This window comes from Melanotaenia boesemani, chromosome 13 (genome assembly GCF_017639745.1).
Source record: "Melanotaenia boesemani isolate fMelBoe1 chromosome 13, fMelBoe1.pri, whole genome shotgun sequence".
Lineage (NCBI taxonomy): Eukaryota > Metazoa > Chordata > Actinopteri > Atheriniformes > Melanotaeniidae > Melanotaenia > Melanotaenia boesemani.
In genome coordinates, this window is record NC_055694.1 from 11,350,576 (window position 1) to 11,373,289 (window position 22,714).

Consider the following 22,714-nt stretch of genomic DNA (forward strand, 5'->3'; position numbering starts at 1 on the left):
TACAGGACAGGATTCATGTTTGTGTTATTAAATCAATCTTTTGCACAATGTGTGACCATGCTGTTAATATTCCCCTAATCCTAAACTTAGCCTATATTCACAGCATACTTTTATTACCAAAAACACATAACCAAAATATTTTATGTACTCATACTATACAGCACATTAATTAACGTAACATGTAACAGGCAGAAAAGCAGTTAATTAGTATCACAATGTGTCTTATAGCACCTACTGTAGTGTGTCTCTGTAGTGCCATTGGGCAATTACATTAACATAAGCTTGCATGCTATTCATTTACACCTCTTACAAATCTGTGAGTCTTGATTTACAGCAAAAACTCTGCCAGGCCTCCAGGGAGATTGCAGGGTGTGAGTGCATCTCTGCAAAAACCTCCTTACGGAACGCTGGAGCCATTAAACACATATGAGGGATAAATTATTCCTCATTCAAACATGCTCTAAATGCAGTGTATATACATCTAACCTGCCCCAGATTAACTATCAAAAAGATTAAACCCATATGTGTTAATTTTATTTATTTATTTTCTGAATAGACTGTTGTTCAGTCAAAGCTTTCATCTTTGTCTTGTCAGTCCAGCTCCTTCGCATCACACTAATCGATGAGGACGTGAAGACAAAAACAGGAAAAATCTCCTCACTGTATTCTACCCTTCTCCACCCTTTTTCTGTCCAACACACTCTACATCCTCTTTCCTAGCCCATTCGGGTCCCAGCCAGGTCCCTCTGTTCTTTTTCCCTTTCATGTTGTGGATAAACTGTGTTTGGCAGTTCCTGTTTTGGATGCTGAAGTATGTTTTCTTTTACTGCAGTGGACTAGCCTACACATAAGATGAGAACAAAGAGCCTCCAGAGATAATAAATGTCTCCTTTGTCTGCTGCCAATGCATTAAACAGAGAGCATTTTTCACAATTAGGAGATAGGTGGCAAAGTTTAGTGAATAATGAAATCCTTCATTTTAATATTGATATTTTGACATTAGTATGTCATGATAGAAATTACATATGACACAGGAGAGTGAAGACAAACGTGTTTCATTATCTTAGCAGCGCCCTGTCCCTGTATAAGAAAGAGCTGCTGCAGTACAAGTATGAGTGAATTTTTAGGAGAGTGGATTTTTTTATTTTTTTTTTAGCTGGAGTACTTGGGTTCTAACCCCTGTGGATTCTCTGGGAAAACACGGCTGCCAAAGCATTGCATCACACACCCCACTGAACCACAGCCCCACTATGGTCTCTCTACAACCCACCCTCCTGTCAGAGTCAGTAAAAGTGCGCGTGTGTGTGTGCGAGAGAACACTGCAACAATGGTCTACCCACACAAATGGCATTTCTGTCCAGCTAACTTTGCTCACGTAAGAAGTCCATATGAGTTAGACTCTCACAGAGCATCCTGTTAGTCACAGTATGCTGACAGCTACAAAGAATGACGGATAATCATGAATGCTTCAATATGGCCTTTTTGTGTGACAGATTGCAGGCTTATGTATGTGTGTGTATGTGTGTCTGCCTGCTTTATTCTGCTTGCTTATTCTCCTGGGCCGACCAGGTTTTATCTACAGGAAGTTCAGGCCGACTGGGTCTCATGTGAGCCATACTTCCCATGACCGCCTACCATGGCTGTGCTGATATAAGCTGCAGAAAAAAACTTGGAGGATGACTCTAAACACACCCCCATTACAGTTAGACAAACAAATGACTACGATCATGCAAATAAGCTCCATAAACCGTCAGTAATCATGATGACATGACCGCAGTCAGAACTTGTGTTAGATAAACACTCCTTCATTTCTTTTACCAGCGGTTTTTCTGCTGTTGTGGTTAAAAATCTAAAATTCCTCTTGGCTGCTTTTTTTCCCCCCTTTTTGGCTTTTGTGGTTTTCTACATAAAAGGATCTAGCTCACAGACCCCAGTCCACATATATCCTTGCACAAGGCAGAAGGTGTTCCCATGCCCTACAGAGTGATTGCAGATCTGCTCAGCTATGTCCCATGAGAGCTGTGGCTAAGTGAGTGTTAGTGTTAATACAGAGTGAACTGCTTTAATAAGACCAAATTCAAACAATTCTTCAGGAGCTGACACCAGACAGACAAGTCATGGAGGTACCACAGGATGTAAGAGACTTCATGATTCCACTTTTGACAAATCGAGTCTGGATTGTAAAAAAAAAGGAGGTGGTGGTTTAGGAGGATCAATGCAAGCACTTGCACTCCTTGATCATCTTACCTGGTGGATCTCAGGAGCAGGACACTCATCTCTAATGGACTGGCAGTCATCCCTTGGCCTGCAGCTGTTTTCACACCAGCCACAAAGATGTCCCTGATCCTCACGACCCCAGCACTGGGAACAGTCTGAACTACCCACTCCACAGTTGTACACCTCCACTAGAGGGAGGAGGGAGGTAGGAGAGAGACACAAAGGGTGTTAAAAAGCTGCCTGACATGAAAAGAAAGTAAATACATTTACTCAAACACAAATATGGCACACTTCTACTTTAATTATCTCCATTTTCTGTAATGTTATGCTTTCTTCTCCACCATTTACTTGACATGAGGATTCTAAATAAGACTTTTAAAAGTCTACAAAAAAATGCCCAAAAGTGCAAGGAAACAGCATTTTAATACATCAGATTAGACTCACACTTGGTTGTTGCTGACAGCCACATATGTTACTCCTTCCATCAAGCTCTCTAACTTCCAAGACATGACTTTGTTGTTGTTTATTTTTGTAGGCTGCATTATATAAGTATTTTATTGAATGGAGTGAAAATGTGTTGACTATTTGACATTTTTCTGTTAGCATGTCAGTTTATTGCCTACCAGAAATAAAGCCGTAGCTTTGTTGATATAAGTGGCATTGTAAAATAAAACTGGAAATGACAAACATCTTGATGACGTTCTTGAGTTTTATAGTCCTTGTCTACATTTAATAGCACAGATGCAAAAATATTTTTGCTTGCCACTTAGTGGGAATTTTAAAATCTAAACCTGTAGTCTACAACCTTTTTGTCTTATGATAGAAGTATTAGTCAGATGCAGCAAGCTACTTATTTTACATTAATACTTAAAGTGAACGATGCTGCTAATACTTAAGCAGTTTTACTTCTTCATGCATGCCCTTTACCTTTAATACATGTAATGTATTTAAATATTTATGCTCATTAGTGAACCATATTTACTGGGTATGATCAACTTAAGGTACACACCTTGACATATTTTCTTCCATAACTTACATGGAGCATATGGGCTACATGTTCTACATAAACAGTGTAAGCATTTAGGGAATGATATATTCATGGCTATAAAAATAAACCAGAGGGGAAAAAAAAACAAAAAACAGAGTTGGTGGAGTGGATGAGAACAAAACCAGGGAAAAGATGATTATGTTCACGTTCCAAAGTGCCTCCCAGTGAGATGTCCCATTTGTATTACTGCATGTGCATCTGTGCAAGTGATTGTGTGCATATTAGTGTGTGTGCATCTGTATCCATGTGATAAAGTGTGTGTCATTTGAAAATTTGATGACTATGCATGTTGTGAAGCAACGGTCCTGTCTGTTAAACAGAGTGTCTGGCAGCAGCCCAGAACTGTTGTTCACATGGTAGACACATGCACATCTGGGACTGGGACCGGCAAAGACTTGGCTTGTGCCTGCTCTATAGACACTATGCCAAGTTCAACAACACACGCCACTACTCATCATCTCTCTGTTGTCATGGAGCTCAAATTGTCTGTGCAACAATAGATTTGGACATAGCTTGTAAGAGGCAGTGAAAACACTTTAAATTGTAGCTCCCTATGTTCGGTAATTATTATGTGTAATTAGGCATTACCAGGATATAACATTATTGTAAATTACTGTTTGTTGGCAAATTATGTGTTGTAACACACAAACTGCTATCATTACAAGACATAGGCAGTCTAACACTTTCTTTCTCTGTAAGGGGTTCTTTATTTTTCTACAAGTTCACTCATTTCCACCATCTCGTCAGAAAACATCTGGATAATAGTGTCAGATTATCATTACTTTTTTTCTTGTGGTTTAATTACACTCCAAATATAGAAGAGCTAGGAGACAGATTTCAGCACAGCAGAAGGTTGTATTTTAATGTTGTCTTTCTTTTTTTGCAGGTCTCCTTAATCATAGGGTTTACATCTTACCTCTTATGGGCTGAGGGCTGTCAATGAATATGTCCTCCCTGTGAGTGCTTAAGTATCCACTTCTCCTCAGATTGAGGTGGAAAACCTGACTCCTCTGATTAGTGGACAGCTGAATGAACAAAGAGGTAGGTGGGATAAGTAAACAGCCTGTACTAGGCATCTCTATAGTCTAAATGTGCCTCCATCATGTAATTTTGTCTCCATGTACTGTTGGTTTAGATAATAATAGGTTTTTAGTCAACTGGCAAACAAGGGTTTAAAATAATTGCATCAAAAACAACTTACAAATAAGTGTTGAACCTAGTAATAATGAGCACAGTGAGGAGGTAAATGTGCTGTGGATGTAACAAATTGATTCAATAGATATTTCTGGTAGGTCATCATCTGTACGTACCGTCACACCGCTGCATTTGACAGTTGAGTTGTCCAACCACGTGGCCTCATATCGCTGCTCTGTTCCAAAATCACACTCCAGATTGTCCTTCTGTGTAACAAAACACTTATTTTTAAAGAATATTACTTATTTATACAATAACAGCAGAAAGAACTAATGTTATACTGTTCTCAGAAACGTCTACTTAGTACATAATCCTTAAAAAATTGAGTATACTTCTGAAAAAACATCCTCAATCAAACATGTCTGGTAACAATTGTCAACTCCAACAGAGCACCAGGAAGCTGAAATAACCCACAATAATTGTGCCTGCCAGGAAAAGACGCTCGAAATTCATATTCATAAACATCTGGAGTCCTACACCTCTGCAAATCATCTGGGAGTCAGAATAATGAGTGTGAATTTATTCCTCACAAAATGAATGCCCAGAGTTCTACTGAGCCAAGACATGTGATGGTAAGACCATAGAGAAGCTAAGATGGGTAGGAACACTAAGGGATAAGTGCTTAAAGTGGAAAAAGTCATTTGTCTGTAAGTCCAGTCAGCTTAAATTGGTCTACTTTGATCGGCCTCTCCAGGACTTTGCTATTTTACTGGGCTTTCTGACACTGAGATGCTTGAATTTTCCAGCAGCTGACAGGTTCTTGTTTCTTGTAGTTTCTTTGAACATTCCTCTGAAAAATATTCATTGTAAACTAATGCAGAACTGACAGCCAGCTTGTGAGCATTTTTCTGTCATCAAATGTTTTTTGTAAGTCTGTTTCATCATCATTAATAAAGATTTCAGTAACAGCATGGGAACAAAAGCAAAAATTCACACACACACACACACATCAAAAAAACAAACAAAAAAAAACCCCCCACAAACAATAGGGAATAAGTTGCATAGATGTGTTTTGAAAGGGTGGACATTGATTGACAGCACATTTCCTGCTCTGCTGACTAGTGGACGAAATGAAGACATTACTCAAACAATGTCAGTCTGTATAAACTTTCATAATAAGGAGTAGTATGAATGACCAATCACATCCAGGCTATCCCGAGGAAGTCTCTGTGTGTGACTAAATGTCTGTCACCATAGCAACACACCAGGAGACGGCTTGAGAGGCCAGCCAGGGTTAGGCGTGTGACTGACCACGCCTGGCAACTCATCAGCACTGGAATTTTTAGCAGATCCCAGTTTTGTCTTTATCAGTGGAGCAGAATCAGCTTCTGACTCGCTCAGTGTAGATTAACTATGAAAACGGGAGTTTAAAAAAATTGATCTGGGAAGATTGGCCAAATTAAAAATTTAGCAATTTAAAGCTCCTGCCTCATGTGCTGCCTCAGACCAAGCGCACATTGTACACTGTGCTGACAATGACACAACACAGCACGCCACAGTAGCAGAGACATGGCGTGCCCAGACAGCTGAGCAGAGAGCAACATAAGCACAAAGATATGCACTCATTCTTCATCTTCATCACTGTCTCTCAACATGGAGAACACCCAAACTCAGGTTTTACTCTTTCATTGACCCAAATCACAGCACACAAATATCCATCTGTTTTTAGCTCAGCTTGAAGCAAACGCGCCATATGCTTCTGTTTTATTCCAATCATTTTCACAACAGGCTCTTTGGAGAAAGTCCAAGTCCAGCTCCATAGCTGGAGGCAGTCTGTCATACCTCCTGGATGTTGCTCAGGGATAAGGTGAAGTCTTGGGCCATTCCTGACGGTGATGGAGGAACCTCTGGGGGAAGCAGACTGGGACAGGAAGCTGTGTTCTGTGGTGAGAGGTGGGGTGTAGGGAACAGGAAGTGACATATGGGAGTTAAAGAAAACAATGGCTCCCTGCACACATCCGTAACCCAAAATACCTGTTTATCTGGAGGAGAAGGAAATGAGAGGGTGAAGTCTCGCTCTGAAGGAAACAACAATAGCTTCAAATAGAGAGATGATGAGGGATTAGAAAAACAGACCCACCGGATACCGTTATGGGCTCAGCAGACCAGGAACAGCCCACTTTAAAATGTCCTTGTGACCTACATTGTATATTTTTTCATGTTAATAAAAGAACCTAAAATTTAAATAACAGCTTACGAACGCACCAGCTTTTTGTGCTTTTAAATGTTTGCTTTTCTGTATCTTGGGATCTGAAATAACAAGCCTGACTGGGATTTACTGCATCTGCTTCAAAGACGCAATGATGTCTTTATTACTTCAGCTGCTTAAAATGGGGTCTTGTGATATAAAGCCAAACATTAAACAGTCATGGCAATGCTTAAGGACTAGAACAAAACTTGCTGACCAGCCAGTGATCAGAGAACTTGGAGCCACATCCTCTCCGATGCAGCTCAGACTAGTGATGTGAGTGAAATCAGACCCTGAGGGGAATAATCTGCAGGGCAACACAGGCCATGAGATCTGGCGTGCAATCATGACACAAATAATGTAATGTCTGACTTAGTCTTGATTTTTCTAAACATTAGTTTTGGATAAATGTTTCTCTTTTACAGCCATTGATATGATTTTTTTTAGTACTTTTCAGGCTTACTGGATTTTATTGCCGAACATCTTTCTAACATAATCCATTTGTGCAACCACCTACTCAGAATGAAAGGATGTGTAGTATTAAAGCAGCCTTTAAATTTACTTTCGAAAATATATGGGCACAATGAATCTAATCTTTCACTCTATTACACAAACCTACCAACAAGTGAAACTTTAGAGCTGGCCGCGGGAGCTTTAAAATGGGACATTACCCTCTTATGAGTCTGTAAAACCAGAACCTCCAGAGATTTTATAGCTGGTTTCAACATTTCTCCATGCTGTAGTAGAAATGCTCACACCATAACCTCAAAGTGAATCATCACGTGGTTGCTCTTGCCTAATCGGTCTGGACTCAGATCGTTACAGAACACTTTTGACACAACAGAGTCTGGATTTTGTCTTATTATCAGACTGGTAGCACATTAATACTATGAGCTCTTCCAAGCATCTGTCTGGTTGATGTAGTGGAAGGAGAATTACTCACCTCGAGGAGGTTGTGCTTTGAATCATCTTTACTGGAAACACAGAGGTGGTTTTCTTGGTCCCAGTAACACTTCCACCTGGTGCTCAGACAGCTAACACATCTGATAAAGATAAAGACATACATTCATGGTAAGAGCTAAGAAACGAAGATCAAATATAGCCAAATCTGGCATGTTTTCACCTCCTATATTATCTCCTTGTGATTGTTCCCATGCAAAAGTTGGGTACGTGGCCAACTCTGACTCATTCAGAGTGTAAAACAAATGAAGAAGCCAAGTGATTATAGGCATCAAAGTTAAGCTTTAATAAAAGGAAGTAATGATTAGTCACAGTAGCAGACGCATTCATTCCACAGTTACAGCACAGCCGGCAGAGAGGTCAAACTGGGCCAGATCTGCTGAGATCAAACTCTCTGTAAGCGCTCACACTGCTAAATGATGATGCGTGAGTATGCATGCTGTCTTTTGTGTTTGTATCTCTCTGAGATCAGGCATGAGTTTAATGCTGCCCGCATGGAGGTATTTCTGAAAGAAGGTCCAACAGCAGGTTGTTACCTTCTTATGCTTCACATTCACCGCCTCAATGCCAAAACATGTACAGGTTAGAGAGGCACAGACTTTACATGGGTTAGATGTGTTGCAGAGATGATACAGGGCAGCTTTTGGGGATATAAAAGAAACATTTCTTCCAGATAAACTACCTTAATAGAGCAGTACTTTATAAGTATGTGAATAGGATGTGCATCATTTTGTTGCCTCCGGGAAGAGGCAGATGTCCCACACTAGGAATGATAGTGCCTCCAGTGATAGCAGCACTCCAAGGAGGTCTCTAAATTAGACGGAGTGAGGTGGGTGTAAGAGGATGCAGACATGTAATTGAAACGTGTTGAGATTAGAAACAGACGGACCCCTAAAGGCTCTTATCAGCAGAAGCTTCTCTGTTTTTCTTGACTCCCTTTCTGTCCTACTAAAACACATAACCCTACCACCCACACACACATTCACACACACACATACACTGATTGTCAGCCTACACACACGCTCTCCGCTTGACCAAACTCTGACAGCAAATACCCTGTGAAACTGCCCACCCCTAGTCATAATGACCATTCACATACATACACACACTAAATACACAATCAGGCTCGCACTCTCAGGGCCTCTCAGTGGACACAGCGGTTAAACACACATCCTTAATCACATCTCTGTCAGAGAGAAATACGTTCAGGAGAAAGGATCAGTTTCGGGGGGAGCAACAGAGAAAGGACAGGGAGGGAGAAGCTAACAGTTAGAGACAGACGAGGAAAAAGGGAAATAAAAGAAAAGAGATGTGGAAAACTTGAGATAAAAAGCTCATAAAACACACAAAAAGAGTTGGTCTTCTAGAGATTGAGAGGGCAGGTTAAGCGTTACAGACTGGAATGCTCTCATCTGGTTGTCATTAACACTTAGCACAGAGATCACTTTGAATGTATGGAAGGAGAACTAAACACTCACAAACAACACACTCACACTAACACACACATTATATTTTAAATGGATACAGTCTGATTTAGCACACAAATGTCATATTGCAAATAAAGGCTGACAGTGAGATACTGTGACCCAAAGACCAGTAAATAATATTTCCTTCCCAACAGATTCAGCCAAAATATACAGAATTTTAATTGCTGGTAAGAGCCATGATATCTGAAATATTAATAAAAGAATATTTTGTAAGTCAAGCCACCATAACTCAGACAGCTACTGTGTCAAAATAAAAAAGTATCCCTTATTCACTGAAGAAATGCAGAACATTTATTTTACCTGTTACCCTTTCTCTGTGTCGCTTAGTTTTCTTAAATAAATTACTAATACAGTGAAAAATAATACACATCTCTCACTCACTGAGAAAATCTGTAGTGTTACTTTAACTTGAAGTGTCCTCACTTAAATAAAGAGCGAAAATGTTGCAAAATGCTGACAAGAAAACATGTTTAACTAATGAGAAATCATCTTGTCAGACTCCCAGTCGAGTATACGCACCTGAAAAACAGATGTGTCTATACGTTTAGTGTCCAATGCTACTGGCAGGTTTCAAGTGTGACAACAGCCAATAATGTAGGACCCTAAAGATGTTAGTATAGATCTTTTCATAGCATCCATTCAATTAGAACTGAGGACTTTTTGCACAGAAATACAGTTTTAAAAAACCCACAAAATTAAACGTTTTTGTCAGGATGAAAATATCAATTTTACTCCTCACCCTTCAGTTTGTATTATCAGATAATTTGGTTAGTAGTGCTTCCATCATCTGATTGGATGAAGTTGGCTGATAGTATATGGTGATAGAAAAATAGCTAATCAAATCAAATACCAAGTTTTCTCTGATGGTACCTTTTAAATGTTTTCCAAAAACATTTCAGACTATTTTGAGTAACACAGGATGTTATGCACACAAGACTTTGTGCAAACATCTGTAAATAAACACTGACACATTCTGACCATGCACACGTGTTTGGTAGAGTGTACGCCCAAAAGACCTCATTCTGGTTATGGTACCAGTGGTCTCTTGTGTGAGAGTGAGTGTAACTGCTTCCTAATACTAACTAATAACTAATTCCTAATAACTAAATATCTTCCAAAACATGCAATTGTAACAAAATACGGAAATCCCATCTAGAAAATGTTAAAGTTTTTACTACTTTTACTAGAGTTTATATCTGGTATATCAGATTCTGGAGGAGTGATAGTGTGATTATTGACTCATGATGATATAACATGTTAGGCAGGTCTGTCTGTGAACGTTTTCTTTTAATATTTAATTGTAATTACAGTGTGGAAAAAAAGATAGGCCAGTTAATCAAAAAAAAAAAAAAAAAACTTTGATCATTTATACAGACGTTTAGACATCCGTATCTAATAACAGGATAAACCAGACGGATGTCTCCTTTTATGAGGAGAAAAAGAAAGACTCTATTATCTTATTTCATTGAGGATAAGTGAATCACAAGACTACTATTATAAAAACAGCATGGAGTGATTAAGATTAGATAAAGTATAGCAGTTCCACACATTGCAGGGAAATGCTCATCCTGTGCGAATGGCACTTTGCTCATTATCACCTTCTCCAAACCGCCATCTAATTTCACACTCCTGGACCTAGCAGAGCTTCGAGGCCATGCACACATATTGGGTGCAGTCTTGCACGCATGTACCTGCAACTGCTGTGCTCACACCTTGAAACCGCTTTCAAAAAGTGAACAAAGGGGAGAAACCAAAATGCTCTTTGATCTTAGTGAATCAGTGAAATACACACACGCACACTGATGGCGCTCTGAGCTTCAGGTTTGCCCATCAGATAAAGTGGATCCTCCGACATGGTTCAACATGCAGGAGGAAGCCAGCTGGATTGCCTCCAGTTATGAGAAAACCCTCCTGTGACCAGGCCATTACAAGTCTCTGTCCTTCACAAAAACAAAGTTTGGCATGATCAGCCAGATATACATATCTAATTTCCTTTGGCTTTATGTATACAGCATATTAATCCAACATTTGATCCTGCACTGAGAAACCTTGAGCAAGCCAAACACACAATAAGCCCTCCAAGAGGACATGTTGGCTGTGTTTACCCATGGAGGCCTAAATAGAAAGCAGGGAAAGCATTTGATGAGGGGACTGGGGACATGGAGAAGACAAACACAGGACAGAAGCTTTGCTTTGCTTTTACTGCCCAGCTATGTGTGCAAATATAAAACGCCTTAAATGGTAAGGGGTAATATTTTGGAGAGGTTTGCTATTTAGGTAATGTTACAAAGGTAGTTTGTTGGTATTTAGTCTAATTTATAGAGGCTTATTTTGAGAAGTCATTATAAGTCTAGTAGAGACTTGCTGAAGATCTATGACGAGGCAAGGAAGTATTTAGATGTAGTAACTAAACAGAAATACCAATACAGAGGCGGTTTTATTTAAGTCTTATGTGTGTGAAAATGGAAAAGTATTAGCAGGAAATTGTCCCTTATGCATCAAAAGTTAAACGTTTTATTCTCAGATCATTAATTTTTTAACAAGCAAACATTCGGTTCAGTGGTCTGCTTCAGTTTGAAGTGTTGTGGTCTTTTTGTGAAACACTTGACCTCCTTCATCTCAGTAATTCAGATTAAACTTTCTCTCAGAAGAGAAGTCATGCTTTGGTGTAACTGCAAACCACTAATCTGAGACATGACAAAAGAGGTAACTTTTTTTTTTCCTAATGCAATACAAACCAAAAAGTGTGAGAACCACCACTATGGTCTTATACAGTTTAGTCTGTTTGCTTTATGTGAACATTTCTACCTGTCAGACAAACATTTTCCTCGCATCCAGCTCAGAGCTGCACAATGAGTTAACATGTCTTCTACCGCTGCATTCTAACTGACTGAGTCAGGGTGTGAGGAATTATTCAAAGATGCCGTTAGCTGGCCAAGCATCACTAACTCTGAGATAAGCCCCAATAACACCAAATGTGAGACTCACGGTGTCTTGGGGTATATTGCTCCAGTCCTCTCGCAGTCGTAGATAACAAAACTGCCAGATACCACAGATGTGCCATTCACTTTTATCGCTACAGAAACAGTCATGTGATCTGCAGAAACAAAGGTGTAAGCATGCCAGTCTCATTTGGTGATGATATCACAGTCATAAGACAAACTAGACAGAAATGCATCTTGATACTACATTACTTCGTTGCAAGAGATGAAAGAAGAAATTACATTTGTTCTACAAAAAAATTAATCACATGCAACAACAGTATTTGCCTGACAAATGTCGAGCTGTCTGTGTGTCTCACCTGTACCGGGGAGGATTGGTTGGTACTGTTCTCGAGGGAGAAGAGGGCAGGTCTGGATTTGAGCTGGACCGTAGTCTAGGTGCAGTGTGGCAGCAGTGGAAACCCTTGGTCTGTACTCACATTCCACCCGGGAACCAATCAGGTCAGGAACACTGCCATTTATTAGGATGCCAACATCCTATGGCAAGAACAGATAGAGAAACAAACATATAGATAATTGTTAATTTAAATATAAATATGAAAAAGGTTTTAATTTTCCATGCCCACAAATATGTATTCAAAGGTATGCTCAGTTTATGACAGTGGGTGCATGATATTAGAGCTACTTCAAGATTGCAGAGCAGTTTAGGAAGAAAAATAGAGAAAATACTGTGTAATGAAGAAACAGATGGCAGAGTGCTAGTTTCACATCATCTCTGGGTGTGTGATGAAGTATGACAGACATATAATGAGAAACATAACACCTTACTGACATGTCTGAATTTCAGCTAAATGATTTCAATGTGAGAAAAAATTAAGGGGGAGGTAGACGGAGATCGTTGAGCAGAGAGGAAAAGCAACACAACATATTCTGTCTGTCTCAGCAGGCAGGAACTGAGGTGGTCAGCGGCATGTGCTGACATGTCTTAAAAATCTGCTCCATTGTTTGGCAGAATTGATCATTTCCTGGCTAAGGCCCTGACTTCCTGCCTGCTGCTTCCTGTTTGGGGAGACAACCTTGAGCTGAGCTTCCTGCCTGCAGATCAGACAGCTGGTGAAGCAATTACAGTCCACTGAGGACTCACCCTCATAACAAGCAAATGTCCACAATTAATGAACCAATTAATGAACTGTCATCTCTGACTTCCATCAAATTATGATCTGTAATTAAAGGTCAAATATATTCCAAGTGTCAGAGATCAGTGATCTAATTATGTCATTGTTATCTCTCTGTTACATGATGTACTGACTGGAAAGGATTAATGGAGAAGCAACAGTTTGCATGTCATAACTCTCAAGTATCGTACAGGCATGTTTCAACCAGGATATAATAGCCTGCCAACACTGATCACATCAGACTGGTGACGTCACAAACCCCGACAAAACCATCTATAAACCACTAGACAGGTGAATATAGCAGCCTGTGAATATAATGTTCATCATTAAAGTAAAAGAAAAAAATGCCCACGTTTTCATGCATTTTAAAAGTTTGACTAAACATTTAAAGTTCAAGAAAACAAACTTTGTTTTCTTGAGATGACCATTATTGAAATGCAGAGTTGCTCCTGGTCCATCACAGAACCAACACAGAGAAACAAGCATTGAATCAGACTCTTCCTAGCAAGAATACAGAGACTCATATCAGCCTAATATGCATTCCTCCCACTTTTTGTGGGAGGAAACTGGGAGAGAACCCATGCTTACATGGGGAGAACGTACAAACTCAACACAGGTTCCCCCCAGAAACCCACTTCTTATTATTATATGAGAATTACAAATATCAGATATATTAAGTATGCATATTAATAAATTATATTGGATGTTACTGAGTATGTTGGTGGTCTACTGGGAGAATCACAGACCTCCTCCAAGAGCTCCATGCTTTGGATGCAGCCGTCTGGCTCTGACGGAGCTCTGCAGGGCTGTCAGCGTCCGCAGGGGAACAAAATTGTTCTGTATTGGAATGCCTCAGTACAGCAACGGACGAAAGCTGACGCCAGATTAAGCAATATTAATCACTGATGAATAAATCAGATTTTACTTCTCTCAACTCTGACAAAGACTGAAATTGCAACTTGTCTGGCTGTTAAGTTTTACCAATCACTCATTCACATAATTACACATATACACCATGACTGTAGCTCCTCCCAAAAGCTGTCATGGGGTCTGTTTTGACATCATGAGCTACCTTAATCATCTTCGTTTTCCCAAGATAACAAGAAAAATATCCCGTTAGCACAAAATAAGTTCTTCATTATCTCTGTAGCAATATACAAACACTATAGCATAACAATCAGACTGAAATCAACTCTAGGCCACCTTTTTATTGTTTTAACAGAAACAACTCAAAAGAAGCATTCAGTGACTTTCTCACTATACTGAACCCCCTAAACTATATATATATATATATATATATATATTTACATGTAAACAGTTGCATGTATTCAGAACAAAAGTGCCCATTTGTGGTACATATTTGAAAGATGCATTGAGGCTGAGCATCCTTGTAAGAAGTGGCATGACACAAAGACCTCATTGTGTCAATCCATTGAATCTAGCAACTGAAAGTCAGATTTACTTAAAATGCACACATATGTTAAAGGAAGAGTGTGTGATGGTGGAGCATCAAACAACACTGGCATGGTTTCATCTGCAGATTTATATTAATAGATGTGCAATAACAGAGAGAGGTGTCAGATTATAAATGCGTGTGAGACATCAGCTTTAAATACACTTGTCCTCATTGCAGCCATACCTTTATGGAGATCAAAAGTCATGTCTGTTTGATTTATGAGAAGGATGTGATAGCAGCAATGGTATGAAGTGAGTTTATGTTACCTTGATGTCTGCGGAGATGCTGATTTCTGGGGGTGTCAAGGTAATGGATGGACACTGTTGGGTGCCTTCACCCATGCTGATCCAAGATCGTGCCAACAGCCCATGAGCACACTCCTTCTGGATGGAACATCTGGATAGAAAGTGGCAAAAGTTTAGTCATATGTTGTCATATTGCTTTTACCAGCTAATTATATATATGGTTTGTGTTCCGGCACAGCTAGGTTTGATAGCTTATCTAGAAGTTTTAAAAACTCCACAATTAAGAGTATTATGATTATATATAATAACTGTTTGTCATTACTATAAAAAGTTATTGAGCCCACTGGACTACCACAGTATGTATGTGAATGCAAAGCTTTATGGTCAACATTTCATCCTTTGTGAGGAGAGCATGAACTTTTCAGTTTCCATTTCAGTCCAGGACTTGACGAATTCTCACCGTTGGGTTTCACGGTCTGCTTCCTGCAGATTTATGAGGTGCTCTGGTCTCCTAATGTCACATTCAGACCTCGGCTGTCAGTTTGCTTGGCTCGACACAAGAGACTACTTGACTCCAGGTCACACACATTGCTATGGTAACCCATCCCAAAGGCACCAAGATCAGGGGCCAGTTACAGATATCAGAATAAGAAAACTACTAACAGTGCATCCATGAATATGTGTTTGTATGCTAGCACACAAATAAAGAATGCACTGTGCACGTGTGCCAATCTGTGAGTATAATGAATGTCTAGGACAGGGCGATTGTAAAAGGGCATTCAACAAGCAAGGTGGCCTCACACCCTGACTTCTGCTTCACTAATGAACTTCACTGTTGGCACAAATCTCAGTTCATCTGCAGTGCAGACTGGAAGGACAAAGTGACCTCAGAGTAAGGAGGAACCAAAGAGAACTCATTTAGCAACGTCCGAATGCTCCACAATGAGTTTGGCACATCCCAGTTGCTCTCACACTTTCACAGTTGTTTTAAAATAAATCATGTGCCATGTGCCTGCATGGCTGTAAGTGTGAGCATTTTGTGTTTAAGGAAAGTGAACGTCCACATTCTTAATCCCTTTGGCACTCAAAGCCCCAGAGGAGCTGTGAGGTCAGCTGTTGAACTAAAAATAGAAAAAACAGCTCTGCAAGCAATGGAAAAACCCACAGACAAACAAACCCATAAACTCTGAACATGCTCTCAATGGTACCAAAACAGACAGTGTGATAATTATTACTTGTTTAGCTTTTAGTTTTATCGTCATTTAAAAAAAGCTGTTTTATGGGTATGACTGTGAATTTAGTTTAGATTAATATATCACGAGTGTGAGCGCAAGTGTGTCGAGACAATTCTTTGATTCGATAACTCCTCATTCAATGATAGCTATCATAAAACATCTCAGCTACTTAACAGACTGGCACAGTTGTAGCATCAGTAAATTAGCCTTCAATTTTGTGATTAGATTTATCTTTTACCACCATCAGAAGTAAAAATGTGAATTTTTCCAACGTCTTGGTTCATGCAGCACATAATGTGATTATGTTGATGTGAGTTGTCCCAAACTGTGGTCACCATGGCACATTTTAGTCTTTTTAAACTAGTTTTATGTATTTCAAGTGCTTAAAATATGTTTGTTTACGTATAAAAGTTATTTTACTTGGTTATGGCACTTCATCCCGTCTCTTCAAGTCAGTCCCCCAAAAATAACAAAATAAAAGCACATCCTGTTTTGACTGGTCAGCCATTTGGTGAATGATTTGTCAGGAATTGTGCAAATCGTGCAATCAGACTAAATGCGGACCTAAAACAATGTCCAAACATCAATAACAGGAATATATTACCCATGTGTTATGTCATGTGAATGATGTGTATATTGGCATAGTTTTTACTCTTTTATGTTTAATTGTATTCGCAAAAATACCACAGATAAATAACCACAAATAAATTATATATTAATAGTATAACAAATAGTTGTTTCCACATTGCAAATCCATTTCCACTGATATATGATTTAATATGCAAATATGAAAAGTATATTATTAGTCAAAAATGTGGACACACTTACCTATTAAATCTAATGGGAAAGTCTGAATAAGAATGTACCCTGCACTTTCTGATTTTTATTTGTTAAAAAAATTTAAAACCACATATAATTTACTTTATACACTACATTGTGCTAGTCTTGCATATAAAATCCCAGTTAAATACACTGACGTTTGCCAAGATGTAGAAAAGTTTAAAGGGAATGAATGCTTTTTCAAAGCATTGTAGAATGAGTTACATTTGTTTGAAATCATATAAAGTTGCAGAGCTTGGGTTCATCCTTCACAAGTCTACAGTCAATTTCAGAACAAACACATGGAGTCAGACTGTTTGCTCACACTTCACACCTTTGACAAATCTATAATAACAAGCAAGAAGGACACCAAAGAAACCACAAAAACCCCAGTCACAGATGCATGCAAACTCAGCACAGAAAATCTTCAGATGATCAGAGGGCCGGACCCTTGTCGTGACTTTGCTAACCGCTGTGGTAAGTTTTCTGTTTTCAGTCCGGAAAACTGTATTTGGATTATCTGGTATATTCTAGATTTTATCTTTTAAGTACTGAATACCTCATAATTGACATCCAGGAAACTTTATTTTAACTCTCAAAAGGAAAAGACAGTCTCACTTGAACATCAGCAAACAACACAGGAGCTGAAACAACAGGTTCAAATCATTATATTTTTCTACACTCTCCCATTTCCACAAATTCTCTCTTAAAATGCATTCATATCTTAATTCAAACAACAGTTTGATCAAATGTTGCACTGTAGAAAAATTAATTCAAAGCGCTTCACTTTTCTCTTTGACTGAAATGCATACACAATAAAAACACACTTGGTACGTGCATACACAAACACTGTCCTCCTCTTCCTCCCTTCACTTGGCTGAATTTAAAAAGCTTTTCAAACAGCTCCTTAAAATAAACAGAGCCAACGTTTGCAGCTAAAATATGACCTGTGAAAACTCATCACCTCTTACGTGCCTGATAGGGTGGGATCCTGTGAGACTGTTTAACAGCAGCTGAACATATGAGTGTCTAAAGTACTCACACAGACACAAACACACACACAAAGTCACTATATGATAGGCACAAGCAGATAAGCATGATAATTTATGAATAGCAAAGACAGAATGCCATGCATAATTTGATTCAAATAAAGATATTTAAGTGCTTTCTTGTGACATGTGGCAGATTAAACCAGCCCCAGCATGAAAAGAGTGATCAAGGACTGAGCTTTATCTCTGGTTTAGAAACTAGCTCTCTTTCTGACAACAATGCTGCCTCCAACAAGCGAATAGACATGTTTTCATGCTTGCTTTACATGCAGACGTGCTGGGAGACGTCAGAACCATGCATAAAATCAAACAGGCACCCACAGAGACAGTGGCGGCTTCACAGATTGTGAGATCTAGTGGTTCTTTCTTTCCTCCATCCACAGTGTCTGCTGTTGTAGCAGACAGTGAGGTGATGGAGGGGACCATCCACCCCCACACTTCAACTCCATGATCCCCCAGGCTCTGAAGCCACAGCGCCAGCCCAGCGGCCAGCAGGACTGGCCAAACAGTGCATCAAACGCACATATACACACACCCATGACATCAGCTCCCTGGCCTCCAAAAGCCAGAAAGCGACACACACTCATGCTGACACTTGCACGCAGGCTTACACACTTTGACATTTCCTAGTAAAAAGAGCCAGTGTGCACTCTCTCTCCCACCACCATCATCACAATCAACGCTTCTTTGTAGGGGGATAGAGAAAAGGACAAGGGCACTGGGGGAGGAGAAGACGAGAACTAGTGAAACAGAGAGGCAGGTCGAGAGATGGATAGGCAAATTCTCTAGGCTACTGGAGAACATGAGGGCAAGAAATAAAGAAATGAAGCTGAAGACTCACAAAGTTGGAAAAAAAACGCAGTGAAGCGAGAAAAAGGACTTAGGATAAAGAGATGACAGATAGATAAATAAGACAAGGAGACAGGGAGATGACAGTGAGACTGTCTGACCACATACACACAAACACTCATCAGTTCCACTCATCCAGCTCTGAATGGCCTCTGGCAATGCCAGAGCCTCCATAGCTGCAGCATTATTCGTCACAAAATTCACTATCTCGTCTGATCTGCTTTAATCACCAAGCAACCAACCAACTTACACACACCAACACACAGACAGACAAACAAACACAGCTCGACAGCACACATATTCTCCTCGAAAGCCAATGAACACAAGGCCAGAGAGCCAGTCCTGACAGAGCCACATTAATCACAGTGTACTCTCATTCGCTCACAGCTACTCTTCAGCCAAGTCACTCCTCGCTGGGCGCTCCTGGCTTCCCACTCCCACCCCAAACTGCCAGGGAGCCAGGGGAATGCTCCAAACAATGATGTTACTCCCAAGTCTGGGGACGAATGAGAAGCAAGTCAATTCTGATCCAACAACACTCTTCTAAACCAAAAACACACTCTGTTACTGCCAAGACTCAACCAGCCAGGCGACATTTTAAAATTGAAAATGACAATGGTGAAAACCAGGGAAACAACTTCAGATGTTTTACTGAGTCCAGTGCTTTAAGTATCAAATACACAAGTGGTTATTATTTTATTGTGCCATCAATCTTAAATCATATTGCTTCAAAATTACCATTAAGTCAAGTAAATCATTTATATAAACAGTTGCAGCTGGGCCTCCACTTCAAAACAGTCAGCAGAGGAAGTGAACATTTCCACAGTCTACAGCATGTCCATGCTCTTTGATTACGTCAAATACCATGTGACCTGGGTGTGACACCAAAGCATATGATAATTTGATTGAATTATGTTTCACTGGAAACAGAGAAGAAGCCAAGAAGAACAAATTACAAGACAAAGGAGGGACATTTAAAGAAACAGAAGCTGAAATTGTCGTGGACTTTCTTACCTGTTCTCCAGAGTGCACCAGCCACAGTGAGCATCACCTGCTCCCAAACAGTCACCGCAGCTCTGCCACTGCTCACAGTCAGCCACTTTCACTCTCAGCATCTGTGCAACACAGCACGAAAGATAAAACACATGCATATTATTTTAAACAATGTTAAGGAGATCAAAGCAAGCATTTTTCTTTGTCTAAGATGCATGCAGGTCTGTTAGAGAACTGGAATAAATGACAGAAAATTAGCCAACAATTTTAATAATCAATATGTTATCAAGCCAAAATAGAAAACATCTGCTTGTTCCAGCTTCTTGGATTTACTACTTTTCTCTGTTTTGTGTCTTTGTAATTGGTTGGTTGTTTTGGGGACTGCTAAGCAGACATAACAAGCAATTTAATGATGTCACCTTGGCCTCTAAAAAATAGCTATATTCACTTTTTTCCTGTTATCCATGTCACCGAAAGAATAAGATAAACAACTTTACCAACAATGAAAATAGAGTTTCACCTTTACACCCTTTATAACAGCAGTACAGTTGAACTGTGAGGCAATATGCCATCTAAAATGCATTTATTCATGCACGATAACTAAATTCATAATGTGTTATATGCTGCTATTTTTTATATGGTAACTATAATTATTGCGAAATGTATCAGTCATTCATATCTGCTTGTAAATACACTATAGTGCAATGTAAGTCATTTATAAATGCATGATGCCTATATTGCTCAGACAATCTAGATTCTTCAAAGTGCTGGAGGCAGCAAACACTTCACTTTGTAACTGCTTTGTCAGAAATGGTGCATCTGTTCACAGTGCAAACAGATGCTGTGGGCAGTAAGCGATTTTTTTTTAACAGAATGGCAAAATGGGAGCATCACTCTGCTTCCACACCATCAACCAACACACACATGCAGATGATAGGTTGAAAAGGCGGTGTATTTTGGTCATATTTTGACTGCAACAAATGGAATTGCAATTGGCACAGAAAACTATTTAATAGAAATGGATATTGCACATATAAATAATCAGACAGCTAATGAGATTATATGCGATCCGGTATCAACATCAATAATCTGTTTTGAATGACTGAAATCTGAAATCACAAGGATTGCAATTTGACAGTTACAAGTTGGCCCTAACAAGATGATATGCAACAGTTTGCCAAGTGGTGTCTAAAAACAAGTTGAGCTTATCAGAGTTCAAATCAAACTTTGCCTCTGTGATGGGAAGCTCTGTGATTAAATCTCAGAACAGTCAACTAACAATCAGGTGCATTTGTGCTGGAGGTGCAACCACATGCTTTGATGAACATTACTATTGTTAAACCAACTGGTTTTGAAATGTGGCTCTGAAAGCCACCGAAGGTCTGAGCTTTACCATAAATGTGTCTGTGTTCTGCTAAATGGAGGTGAGAAAATCCTGCTGGATGTGTGCAAACGTGTTCCAGTTGCAGTTTTTGTCGTTCTCCTTCAGGCTGACATGACAGATTAGCAGCAATGAAGCAACAAACATCGAACGACTGAAACTTTGGCTGCAGCTGTGTACTTACATGGTGAGAGGTCATGACATAGAGGAAATTGCTGTCCTTAGGGTCAAAGGTCATGATATGGTGGACTGCTTCGTTGCCTGGCAGCTTCAGTGTCCACTGACTGGCCAAGGTCATGTTTGCCAAGAAGGTCAGCTGTAAAGAAAACACACACAGATTGTAAAATAGCAGAAAAAATGATAAATTCATAAAAGAAATTAAATAGAATTATCATCAATACTGAAAGTAATTGAATATAAGCAGATTTTTTTTTGTGTTGACTGAGCAGCTAATTCCTGTCAGGCCAACATCTTGCTACTGAACGTCACAAAGACTAAAGAGGCCATCATTAACTTTTGGAGAAACAACAAGGACCACGCTCCCTTCCACATCAATGGAGATTAGGTGGCAAGAGATACAGCTTTCAGCTTCCTGGGAGTTCATATGTCAGAGGAGCCTTCTTGGTCCACAGCTGTGATAAAGAAAGCCCAGCAGCGACTTCACTTCCTGAGGATCCTGAAGTGGAAGAGGCTGCAACAAAAGCTGCTGCTGACCTTTTACAGAACAACTATGAACAGCATACTCACATATGTCATCACAGCTTGGTTTGCAACAAGTTCAAGTGCAAACAGAAGAGCTCTGAGGGAGGGAGCAGCACAGCTAGCAAACTCATCGGCTGCTCCCTGCCCCACCTCACGCTGTCTCAGACGGGACTTGATTATCCTGTCTGACCCCTCCCATCCAGCCCTCCACCTATTTGACCTGCTCCCCTTTGGCAGATCAGTGAAAGTCTGCACAGTCAGGATGGCAAACAGTTTCTTCCCTTGGGCCATCAGAACCATAAAACACTCAGAAACTGTATTAAGGCTGTTAATTCGTCTTCAAATTTCATAATAGCACATGTGCAATATTGAACATATGAGTGCAAAAATATCACCAAGTGCAATATTCTGTTTAAACTGTGTATGTGTCCTGCTCAGTTGCAAGGCTTGCATGGATGTGTGTGTATATAGTATATTTTGTATGGAAAATTGGATGGCACTCAGGCCTTTAAATAGTTATATTTTTATACTATTTATTTTGTAATTCTACTATCTTTGTTAATTTTGTGTATTATTTTTATTTAGATAAGTACATTCTGATAATGCACCTTAACTTTATTGTTCTTCTGTGCAATGACAATAAAGTTTGATTCTAATATATTCTAACTCTGGGTCCTTATATACTTCCTGTTCAAAAAGTGTCTGAGTAGCAGCAGTCACACAAGATTTAAATATATTGTAACTGTGGATTTATGAGGGGAAGAATATATTCTG

The 22,714-nt window shown here is 39.6% G+C and overlaps 1 protein-coding gene and 1 long non-coding RNA gene across 2 annotated transcripts in view; one reads left to right on the forward strand and one right to left on the reverse strand.

Annotated features, from left to right (window-relative positions):
• plxnd1 (plexin D1) overlaps positions 1-22,714 on the reverse strand; it is a 67,233-nt gene that overhangs the window by 38,564 nt on the left and 5,955 nt on the right. Inside the window, exons 3-12 of the mRNA XM_042003700.1 lie at positions 21,423-21,554; positions 19,879-19,979; positions 14,934-15,063; positions 12,396-12,573; positions 12,083-12,191; positions 7,591-7,690; positions 6,242-6,340; positions 4,576-4,665; positions 4,182-4,290; positions 2,248-2,405 (exon numbers count right to left, since the gene is read on the reverse strand). Of these exons, the coding sequence (XP_041859634.1) occupies positions 2,248-2,405; positions 4,182-4,290; positions 4,576-4,665; positions 6,242-6,340; positions 7,591-7,690; positions 12,083-12,191; positions 12,396-12,573; positions 14,934-15,063; positions 19,879-19,979; positions 21,423-21,554 (1,206 nt within the window). The remainder of the gene's footprint in view (positions 1-2,247; positions 2,406-4,181; positions 4,291-4,575; positions 4,666-6,241; positions 6,341-7,590; positions 7,691-12,082; positions 12,192-12,395; positions 12,574-14,933; positions 15,064-19,878; positions 19,980-21,422; positions 21,555-22,714) is intronic.
• Positions 4,226-6,248, forward strand: LOC121651472. Its single transcript, XR_006012439.1, has 3 exons — positions 4,226-4,306; positions 4,848-5,031; positions 6,188-6,248. It is a non-coding gene; the product is annotated as an uncharacterized LOC121651472 (long non-coding RNA).